Source organism: Octopus bimaculoides, chromosome 4, assembly GCF_046866305.1.
Source record: "Octopus bimaculoides isolate indiv1 chromosome 4, ASM4686630v1, whole genome shotgun sequence".
Lineage (NCBI taxonomy): Eukaryota > Metazoa > Mollusca > Cephalopoda > Octopoda > Octopodidae > Octopus > Octopus bimaculoides.
Window position 1 is genome coordinate 109,009,782 of NC_142931.1, and position 12,500 is coordinate 109,022,281.

Here is a 12,500-nt window from a genome sequence, read left to right on the forward strand (position 1 = left end):
TCTCTAATCAAATGAAATTGTCGACAGATAACAGGTCTACCAATGTTATAACTATAAAGTATTAATATATACTCCAGTACTAGATATTCCACAACGGTTGCAAAAAACATTTTGTACGTTACAAACAGAATGCAATATTTTTTCTATACTGTAAGACAGCGAGCAGGCAGAATTGTTACCGTGCCGGATAAAATGCTTAACCGCATTTCATCCCTCTTTACATTTTGACTTCAAATTCTGCCGAGGTCGACGTTCTTTTTCAACTATCGAGTCGATAAAATAAGTACTAGTTGAATACTCGGGCCGAAGTAATCGACATACACCCTCCCCCGAAATTGCTGATCTTGTACCAAAATTTTAAAGCAATATTCAGATGCTGCGAATACCATTTTATATGATGTTAATATTTCAAAAAACTATGCTGGAAAAAGTCACCAAGCATAAATCTGAATTAAACATTACATTTAGACTGCAAGAAAAATCGAATTTCCAGATTTCATACAACATTATTCTTACAATTATTATTATTACTATTATTATTAACATTACAGTAACATTAATAATGAACTAATAAGAATGATTAGAAAGAGAATGTAAAGAAAACGTTACTAAAAATATTAATGAGAAGTTGATTAAATTCCGTTAAATTCGATTCTGAAAATTCAGAGCAAATATCTTCATAGCAACATTTTCGTAAATAATAACTATCCTATTAAAATAGTTGAAATATTCTCTTAAAATAGATTTTACTTACCAACACCAAGGCTTTTACCCTTGTTATGACCAGTAGTTCTTGTATGTTTACCGTTGAAGTTGCAAATTGGTTTTTTGCAACACTCTCCTTCAACGTCGACTAAAGTGCACATTGGTGGAAGGTTGTGGTAAATAGGACATCTGAAAGGAAATTCGAAAACTTATTCATATATATACAGAGAGAGAGAGAGAGAGAGAGAGAGAGAGAGAGAGAGAGAGAGAGAGAGAGAGAGAGAGAGAGATACACACACACACATATATTTATATAGGGTCATCCCATATGTAATGCGGTTTTTCCAATTGCATGAACTAAAAGTAGTAATTTATTTTCTACTTATTCGTAGAGCAAGTTTTGAAGAGTGCAGTTCAATTTTAATAGTTATGTTTTCAAAGCTATAATGGAAGTGACAAAAGAGCATATTCGGCATATTTTGCTTTATGAGTTCAATAAAAGCAACAACGCAACCGAAAATGCGAGGAATATCAATGCATTATATGGAGATCAAACAATAAGTATAAGCCAGTGTCAACAGTAGTTCCAGAAATTCCGAGCCGAAAGCAACAGACTGGAAGACAAGCCTCGTCCTAGAAGATCTGTAGACCTCGACGAGGACATCCTACAAACCCTTGTGGAACAAAATCTCATCGCAACTGTTGAGTAACTAGCAGAAAAGCTTGGATTTGGTCATTCAACTATTCATCGACACATGTGTCCTATCAGAAGAGTCAACAAATTGGATCAATGACTTTCTCACAAACTTTCCGAGTCTAATGCTTAGCCATATACACCGAAGATGACATTCCAAAGGCTGGAACAGTTTTAATGGAAAACGATGCCCCACTCACCATATTCACCAGACAATGCCCCATCTGATTATAATTTATTTTGCAATCTTTAAAATCATTTGGACGGAAAAAATATGAATTTTGTAGACGAGGTCAGAACAGTACTGGAGGAGTATTTTTCGTCACAGACTAGTGAAGTTTGGAAGAGTGTCCTTGCACGTCTACTAGATAGATGGAAGAGCATATTTTAGATTAAAAAAGAACTTTATCTTAATTTTGAAAAATAAAAGTATGAAAAACCGCATGAGATGACCCAACATATATACATAGATGTATGTATATATGAATATTCGTATGTACGTATGTATTTTTTATTCTTTTACCTGTTCCAGTCATTTGACTGCGGCCATACTGCAGCACGACCTTAAAGGGTCGTTTAGTCGAAGACATGGACCCCAGAACTTTTTTCTTTGTAGGCCTAGTACTTATTCTATCGGGGTCCTTTTACCGAACCACTAAGTTACGAGTACGTAAACACACCAAAATCGGTTATCAAGCGATGGTGGGGGGGATAAAAACAAACACACACATATACATATATATACACACATATGTATATATATATATATATATATATATATATATATATATATATATATATATATATATATATATATATATATATATATATATGACGGAGTTCATTTCAGTTTCCGTCTACCAAATCCATTCACGAGGATTTTGGTCAGCAGAAGTCACTTGCCCAATTCAGTCTGAACCAGAAAATATAGTTTTAACTTTTTTGCAGATCTTGTATTGTTTAATTATTTTACTTGTTTCAATCATTTAACTGCAGCCATGCTGGGGCACCGCCTTGAAGGATTTTAGTCGAACAAATAAATCCCAGAACTTCTTTCTTAAACCTAGTGCATTTCTATCGATTTATTTGCCGAACCACTGGTTTATGGGGATGTAAACACACCTACACCAGTTGTCAAGCGTTGATGGGGAGACAGATACAGACACAGAGACACAGAGACATAGATGCACACACACACACACACATACATACATACATACACATACATACATACATACATACATATATATATATATATATATATATATATATATATATATATATATATATATATATATATATGTATGTATATGTATATTCATTTATTTATTTAATTATATGCGACGGGGTGCTTTCAGTTTCCGTGTACCAAATACACTCACAGTAGAAGACACTTGCGCAAGGTGCCACGCTGTGGGACTGGAACTGAAACCATGTGGTCAGGAAGGAAGCTTCTTACCACACAGCCACACTTGCGCCTCTAGAAGATGGAGTCATATATGACAGAGAAAATGTGTATGTACCAACAAAAGTGTAGTTGTTTCTTAAATTAAGAGAAATCATCTACGGCTAAGAATGGGTTTTTTATACCGATATTTCTTTTTATAATTCTAATGAAATTCATTGCTATAAATTCGCACACATACATAAAAACTAATTAATGCGTCGACGCTTCGTCATCCTCAAAGGTCTACCTTTAAATTAGAAATATCTGCAAGATGCATTGAAACAAAATTGCTTAACATGCAAGTACAACTGCGAAAATCGAATCATAAAAAATTTTTCACTATTTCTGTACGCTTATATCGTTAGCATAAATACTTCCAATTATACGTACCAAAGTAGTCGTTAATACGTAGTTGTAAGTTATATATAACTGTAGACGTTATATATAATAATACGTCTTATTAAATGTATAACATTACAGAGAACATATCGTTTTATTAAAACACTGATGACTTTATGAAACCACGTTAAGTATTTCTAAATTATTCAATTGTAAGATTACAAATAAATAAAGGAATTCATATACTTACTTATTCCAACATGAAAAAACACCAGTGTGACTATCCAAGCATGAACATTCTAAATCGCAGCCATCCATCCAAGTTTCGCTCTGAGCATAAAGCTTTCCTTTGTATACACAATGTCCAACTGTAATAGAATTTAACGTTAAAAATCGATTATTTTAGTCGCTAATTATTTTCTTGATTATTGTCTGGCTCACGTGTTTAGAACAATAGAATCAGCCGAAGCTCGGTTTCAATACTAGACATATTTTAGAATTGTTGTAATCGTTGATATTGGTTATCCTGAGGTCTGACCTGGAAAATAAAGCTGACATATGATCAAATGCGTCTGTCACGATCCTGCCTTACGTTCAGATATGGTTTATCTAGGACAAGATTATCCAGCGTGTCTTGGATTTCTTGCGACAGTCGGATGTGATTTGGAGATGGTTTGGATTCTACTTCTACTGATTGAGTGATAACTTAAAAACTAGGTGATAACTTAGTTAGAATTGGTGGAGCACTTATTAAATAACCCTCTATTTTATAATGTACGTTTCCATTCAGATTCCTAAGTCAATGTTGCCTTTTATATCTTTAAAGTAGAGAAATGAAGAAACTATTTAAAGAAATTGCATCATTTCTTCAGAATGTATAACTTCTTTTTATTAATGTACGAGATTATCTTCTGGGGCAAATCCACTTGGCTGATGAGGCTATTGGAGTTGTTGCATTTCAATCTCTAACACAGTTTCTTCACTATTTTTTCAGTTCAAGCAAGTGCATGTAAAGTACAATTCTTGTACTGTGGAACCAATGTATAATTAATAAATATAATATATATATATATATATATATTGTTTCATTGGAAGCGAATATATTAATTATCATAAAGACCAAGAGTTCAATTGTCACTAGTAAAAAGTAAAAGCAAACAGAAATACAGTAAAATTTTAATTTGCACCCAACGTTGGTATTATGAAGGTCTGAGATAACGATTATGAGTTACTCCATTACAGGCTTTTCAAAACATCCTTATCTTCTGTTTATTCGCAGATGTGTATGTACTAGTCCATCTGGATTATTAATTTTAAATATGGTTGCACTGTGTTCAAAGAAACAAGAATATTTTTTGCTCATAAAGGATATGATACTGGTTAGCAAAGATAACGACTGAATTTATCAAAATTTTCAGTATATTTGTTATTTCCACAAATGATATTTCTGCTACAGTACTCAAAAATATTTAGTTTTAGTTAAGAATTAAACCCTAAGCGGTTGTAAGAATACACATTAACAAAGATAACGTAAGATAAGAAAAGGTGTAATCTGGAAAGTGTTTAACTGAAAATAAGAACCAAAACTAATTATCACATTTGGTTATGCCTAATTAGTATCTACTGAGTTATACATTTATGAATAACATTTAAACACACAAAAACATACGTTTATGTATAGGAACGAATATAATAAGCGAGCATTCGATCGGACATCTCACCCTCGGTCATATGACCTTTTATCACCACAAGCTTCGATATGCTTCAGTTTAAGCCTGCATTTATCGTTCAATCCTAGGTTGATAACGAATAAATTAAATATAACATTATGTTATTGAAATTTGACAAACGAATATATTTTTTACATTAACAGATCAGTCGAAAGAATTGTACGAGAGATATTAATGTAGTTAGATGGCTAGATCTAATTCATTTGACTAGTAAAAGATTTTATTCGTTTTTTATAGAATCTATTTTAACCATTAAAGATACGTTTCCTCTGAGACAATTATTTTAATGTCGATATTACCAGTATTAGAGTAATATTAAACACGTAACATTAAATTAGGTTCAGAGTTTCTAATGCGTTGTAAGAACAGACATACATATATATATGTATGTATTAGGTTGTTCTAAAAATAATGGCCGATTTCAGAGACAATTTTATTCTGAAAAAATTAACAATAGAAATGTTTTGATTAGTCAAAGTATGAGCCGTGAACGTCTATGCATCTCAGCCATCGATCAACGGGATTATTTATGCCTTGTTGATAAAAACGTATTGGCTTTGATGCTAAGAAATCTTTGAAAGCTGATACCAGCTCTGGTTTGGACCTGAAAGTTTTATCACTTAAAAACGTGTATAAATGCTTTGGAAAATGCTACTCAGTAGGTGAAAGATCAGGAGAATATGGAGGATGTGGTAAAGTCTCGTATCCCAAGTCTGTGAGTTTTTCAGCGTCATTCTTGCAACATGTGGCTTTGCATTATCGCAGAGCAGAATTGGGCCACTTCGATTCACCAAAGTAGGTCTCATTTTTTTGTATGTGAGCATGCATTTTAGAGAGTTGATTGCAGTGAACCTCTGCTGTAATGCTCTGATTGTAATGCTCTGAAAGCTGTAATGGACCACACCAATTGCAGACCACCAGACAGTCACCATAATCTTTTGCTGATGCAACTTTGGCTTTGGGAAATGTTTGAGGGACTCATCATAATCAAGACATTGAACTTATTTCACCTTACCAATCTTCTACAGATTGCATTAGACTGTTGCAATACCGACACCAAGTCCCCGGGACATTTCTTTGGCACTTTGACGTGAGCTTTGTTCAACAATCGCTTTCAATTGTTCATTGTTAAGACTGCATGACCGTCCGCTACCTTCTTCATCTTCAAGGCTCTCATCACCACTACAGAATTTCCGAAACGACCTTTGCACTGAGCGATCACTTGTTGACCCCTCTCCCCATGGTCTGTTGATATCAGCAGCAGTTTGGGAGGCATTGTGCCGAAGCTTGAACTCATGCATGAAAAATAAGCGAAGGTCCTTTTTTTTCATGTTCATAATTAAGTATGCTTCAAAAATGTTTTCTGCCTGAAATAAGTAGAAACTATTAAAGAGCATACATCAATTATTAAGTATGTCGAAATTCACCTAAAATATAATTAAAATATTATGATAAAATTGCGTTTCAAAACACAACACATAGAGCGGACATTATTTTCGGAACAACTTAATATGTATATATGCATGCGCTTTTCCCTCTCTCTCTCTCTCTCTCTCTCTCTCTCTCTCTCTCTCTCTCTCTATCTATCTATCTCTATCTCTCTCTCTCTCTCTCTCTCTCTCTCTCTCTCTCTCTCTCTCTCTCTTTCTCTCTCTCTCTGTGTAAAGCGGAAATAAATTGAATTAAACCCTTCAGATCGTATTATTATTCTTGCAATGATGTGCTCACATCTAAATTCTTTCTTCACTAAAAGATCTCATATTAGTAACATAGAAAAAATATTCTAGCAATGTGATTAGATATATCTTATGCGTCCTGGTTTTAATAGTTTACCGTATATAGCTGCTCTTGCATGTATATGTTATATCAGTGGCAAAAATGATTCTAACAAACGATAGAATAATTCAACTAGTAAAAGTCTTAGCACTAATATTTCTCATCGCTGTCAGTATGCATTTGCTAACAGACAAATATGATATCTGATATTTAGTTGCTGTTACTATTTGTATTCAAGAGAAGCGTGAAGATAATATATATATATATATATATATATATATATATATATATATATATATATATATATATATTATATAAATGCTCACACATGCGCAAACCCACACACCCACTCACACACATATATATAATGTGTGTGTGTGTGTGTGTGTGCGTGCGCTGGACTTTTTTAATATCATTTTCAAGGCATTTCTTCGTAAAACTCATGTATAGTGGAAGTTAGATAATTCCAGTGAATTGATGTGACGTGTCTGATTTATCTCAAACAATACTGCCTTAAGCTATTAATTCTTGAATTGTTGCAGAACAAAGAAGCATTGTAAGCGACCAGCGACCAGCTTCATAGTTAAAGAACGACATAAAGAACTTTCGTTTTCATACCTTTATGAAAGACATTTCTAAATGGGATATTTAAATTCTTACCTTCCTTCGCGATTGTCTTGTTTCCTGTAAGAGAAAATATTTTTTAAGAAAATAAACTAAAAGTTTTTTTTTTTTTAAAGAAAAACATTCATAGAAGTAAATAGAAGTAAATAGAAGAATTTATTAAAGATGTTTCAGATAATGTAATATAGTGACTACTTCATAAATGGGGTGGGGTATATAACATGACGTAAATATTAAAAGAAGTAATTTGGAATATTCAATTTAATACAAAAATACCCTATATAAATATATATATACTACACTTAGTGTTGTTGTTCTTCAACTTAAAATAGTATCAAATGTTGTTAAACATTATAACACCGAAACTACACAAAATTTACATTAAAAATATAGAGAGAAATAAACAAGTCAAAGAACTGTATATCTATTATTGTTACATTCTATCTATATTTTATGTATTCATAAATGTATGGCTTTTAGAGTGGGTATTTAATTTATCTGCAGTACCGTAGATAATAATGAAGATGAATCGTTACCAAGCTAGTAGAATGCTTAAAATTGCGAAAGCAAATATGCATGCATAATCAAAAGAGAAGCTGGGGAGCTAATGAGGACATTACTGTACACTGTACTCTTATATATATATATATATATATATATATATATATATATATATATATATATATATATATATATATATATATATATATATATATATATATATATATATATATATATAATTGCAGCGTGGAAGGTGTTTATAAGCCATTTAAAATAACACACAAAATCCGTTAGATTCACTTCAACATTTAAATTTAATTTGTCAAAATATTTTCGTCGCTTTGAGACCGCGACCTGTTCACTGACAAAATTATGTGCTGCATCTGAGAAAGTAATAGTTAGTTCATGATATATATGTACATGTGTATGTACGTATGTATGTATGTATGTATGTATGTGCGTGTACATGTGTGCGCGTATGCATCTGTATACATGCGTATGCATGTGTGCATGCCTATACACATGTATGTATATATGTATATATGTATGTATGTGAGTATGCACGTATGTACTTATGGATGTACGTGAGTAATAGGGTAAGTGTGTAGACGTGTTTGTGCGTGTGTGTGTATGTGTGTGTGCATATGTATGTACATGTGAATATAAGTTTACGTACTGATATGTGCGTCAGTTCAAGTTGTATACATGACAGTTACTTTGTTAAAGGTTGTATATACGCACATATATACATATGCATATACACATATGTAAACACGCACACACACATATGAATGTGTGTGCGTTTGCCCCTCTCACCATCGTCTAACGGTGGATTGATACAACGTCTTAGATACATATATGTACATATATAACCTTACTTATACATATATAAACAAGTATACACAATCATATTGACACTCACACACGCTCACAAATATACATATCTTAAAGTATACACGCATATACGCTTAATCATCACTACACCTATACATATATATACACACACACATACACACATACATATATACAAATATGTATGACACTAATACAAGGATAACGGTTAAAATTCAAATATGCATTTTTTTCTCCATAAACATACCACACATAGATGTATCTACACACACTCATACGCCCATGCATGCACACACTCATAGTCACATACACAACGCACAACACATACACACATGTGCACACACACATACATCTACACACACGCACACACATATCAAACTATATACGCTCATGCGGTTATATATAATAACATATATGTATGTATTATGCATCTCAACATGTATGTATGGAAAGGAATTCCACTTGTAAAAGAGAAAGAAGGGTGACTATAGAGGTGTACTCCCGTGTGGAATCTGGATGTTACCCCACTCGGATTTACGGTTGAGAGAGGGTTTGTACTCTTGTATACAGACAGCTTCAGTGACATGTCTCAGCATTGCATCAGTGGGATGTCTGGACAAGATGTTTAATTTAAGGCTCCCTAAGGAGCCCTTGTGGCAGTCTACAGCATGCTGATATATATATATATATATATATATATATATATATATATATCTTTATCTTTAACTTGTTTCAGTCATTTGACTACGGCCATGCTGGAGCACCACCTTTAGTCGAGCAAATCGCCGCCAGAGGTTATTCTGTGTAAGCCTAGTACTTATTCTATCGGTGTGTTCTGCCGAACCGCTAGGTTACGGGGACGTAAACACACCAGCATCGGTTGTCAAGCGATGTTTGGGGACAAAAACGGACACACAAACATACACACACACACACACACACACACACACACACACATATATATATATATATATATATATATATATATATATATATATATATCAGATTTTTTTATATGCTAGGCCACTTGGTTTTAAATTGAATTTATATTCAATTTATCACACTATCTATCTATCTATCTATATATATATATATACATATACGATGCGCTTCTTCCAGTTTCCGTCTACGAAATCCACTCAAAAGGGTTTGGTCGGCCCGAGGCTATAGTACAAGACACTCGCTCAAGGTGCCACGCAGTGGGACTGTACCCACGACCATGTGGTTGGTAAGCAAGCTACTTACCACTCAGCCACTCATATATATATATGCAGTTATTGATGCGCTGAATGCGCAACAATTACCCTAGGAAGTAGAGCTCAGTCTTCGCCTACGTTCAACTCCCACTCTTATATGATATTGTGTATGAAGCGTCGAAATGTGCTCCTATATAACACAGTAAGAAGAATCATGTTTATTTAAAACGAACAGAAACAAATACGAACCTTCGTTATTTCCTTTATTTCATTACGTAGTTTTCAATTATCAATAAACAATCATATCGATTAAAGCAGATCTATTTATCATATGGCACACACACACACACACACACACACACACATACACATACACACACACATACACACACACATAAACACACAAACACATGCACATATAGAAACATAAATTCAAAAGTTGTGAGAGGGGAAGATAGATTTGTTTATCCACATGACTTCCATGGCGAAGTTTACCAAATATTTGTGTGGTAAACTTCCTCATGGAGTACTAATTATAGTATGCAAAACATTATACGTAAATGTTTGCATTAATACGTATGCTCAGTGTTGTACTCCTGTATATTCACAAATTCATGCAAATAAAGAAAGCTAGCTCATCAGATCACTGGAACATCATGGTAATATCTATGGCTCAACTCAGATTCGATAAGTGCATGATTCTATGAATCCATATTTTATAGTACTCTTTCTGTGTGTGTGTGTGTGTGTGTGTGTGTGTGTGTGAGTGTGTGTGTGTGTGCGTGCGCGTGCGTGTGTGTGCGTGCGTGTGTGTGCGTACGTGTGTGTGCGTGTGTCTGTTCTTTAACTGGTTTACTGCTTTCGACTATTCAGCCATTAGACTGTGGCCAAGGTGGAGCGCTAATTTGAATATATCATACTCCAGTACTTTCAGTCTCGTATATATTTTTGCAAACACTATTTGTCGAACCGTTAAGTGACAGAACTTGGTCACACTCTCAAAACAATACCGGCGTAAACAAACATATATACAAGCACAAGCACACTACGTATCAATATCTATGTAAAAGAAACAAAACGCTGACAGTCGTTTAGTAATTTTGCCGGTCGCCAAATTCCACAGAATATGTCCTAACTTTGTACATTTGTACATGCTCAAATTTCACTTCTGGGTGGAGCATGATGTTTAATGTGTATTACATTTATAAACGAAACTAGATCAAGTTTCTATGCTTTGTTAAACTGGAAAATTCTAAAGTTAAATTCAAAATTATAGTGTCCTCGCGCAAACTTAAAATATTGAAAACACTAAGATATTTTAAACCCATTTTTTTCCAACAGCTAATCAACTGTACAATTATATTTACATATATACATGTGACACCGCTTATATCTCCGTTTTCATATATCCACTATCCACATTAGTTTCTTTCCTAGGTTTTCACATTTCTATTTCTATTTTTTGGCTTTCTTCATTGCTTTGGTTTTTAAATTTATTTATTATTCAAATCTATACTGCATTCACTTCATAGTTATGATTATATTTATTCGAAATTTATATATTTATTATAATTATAATTATTATTATTATTAAAAAGGTGACGAGCTGGCAGAACCGTTGGCACACCGGGCAAAATGCTTAGCGATATTTTGTCCGTCTTCACGTTCTCAGTTGAAATTCCGCCAAGGTTGACTTTGCTTTCAGGGTCGATAAAATAAGAACCAGTTACGCACTGGGGTAGATGTAGTCGACATGACCCCTCCCCATAAATTTCAGACCTTGTGCCTATTATAGAAAGGATTATTAGTATTATTAAAGTAGCGAGCTGACACACACTATAGCACATCGGAGAAAATGCTTCGAGACATTTCGTTTGTTTTTACGTTCTGAGTCCAAATTTCGCCGAGGTAGACTTTACCTTTCATACTTTCGGATTCGATAAAATAAGTGCCAGCTGAGACCTGGAGCTAATGTAATCGACTACCCTTCCCCTAATATTTTAAGCTCTATGCCTATAGTAGATAGAGTTATTATTATTACTGCTTCCGCCACTACAACTGCTACTATTACTGCTCCCACTACTACTAGATATTATCATTAAAATGAAGATATTTTTATAATTATGATTTACACAATTCCTTATTAAATGCGTTTTTAGTAAGGTCGATTGGCAGATTAGTTGCTGCGCCGGACAAAAGGTTTAGCGGCATTGCTTCCGGCTTTACGATCCGTGTTCAAATGTCTCTGAGGTCGACTTTGCCCTGTATCCATTCGGCGTTGATAAAGTAAGTACAAGTTGAGCACTGAGGGCCGATGTGACCGACTAACCCCTCCCCTGTCATCAAACATCTTAGTCGTTGTGCTTATTATTATTATTATTATTATTGCAGCGATGGTGGCGATCAGGCGGAATTATTAGAACGTCGAGCAAACTGCTTAGCGGCATTTTTTCCGCCTTTATGTTCTGAGTTCAAATTTAACCGAGGTCGACTTTGTTTTTAATACCTCGGGGTTGATGATATAAGTGTCAGTTGAGTACTGGAGCCGATGTAATCGACATACCCCCTCTCCCGAAGTTGCTGGCATTATGCTAAAATTTTAAACCATTATTATTAAAGCATCCAGCTGGAAGAGT

The 12,500-nt window shown here is 34.0% G+C and overlaps 1 protein-coding gene across 1 annotated transcript in view; it reads right to left on the reverse strand.

Annotated features, from left to right (window-relative positions):
- The window catches only part of LOC106875429 (collagen alpha-1(XII) chain), a 161,995-nt gene that overhangs the window by 82,021 nt on the left and 67,474 nt on the right, over window positions 1-12,500 (reverse strand). Inside the window, exons 19-21 of the mRNA XM_089351166.1 lie at window positions 7,352-7,375; window positions 3,436-3,553; window positions 755-894 (exon numbers count right to left, since the gene is read on the reverse strand). Coding sequence (XP_089207292.1) covers window positions 755-894; window positions 3,436-3,553; window positions 7,352-7,375 — 282 coding nt within the window. The remainder of the gene's footprint in view (window positions 1-754; window positions 895-3,435; window positions 3,554-7,351; window positions 7,376-12,500) is intronic.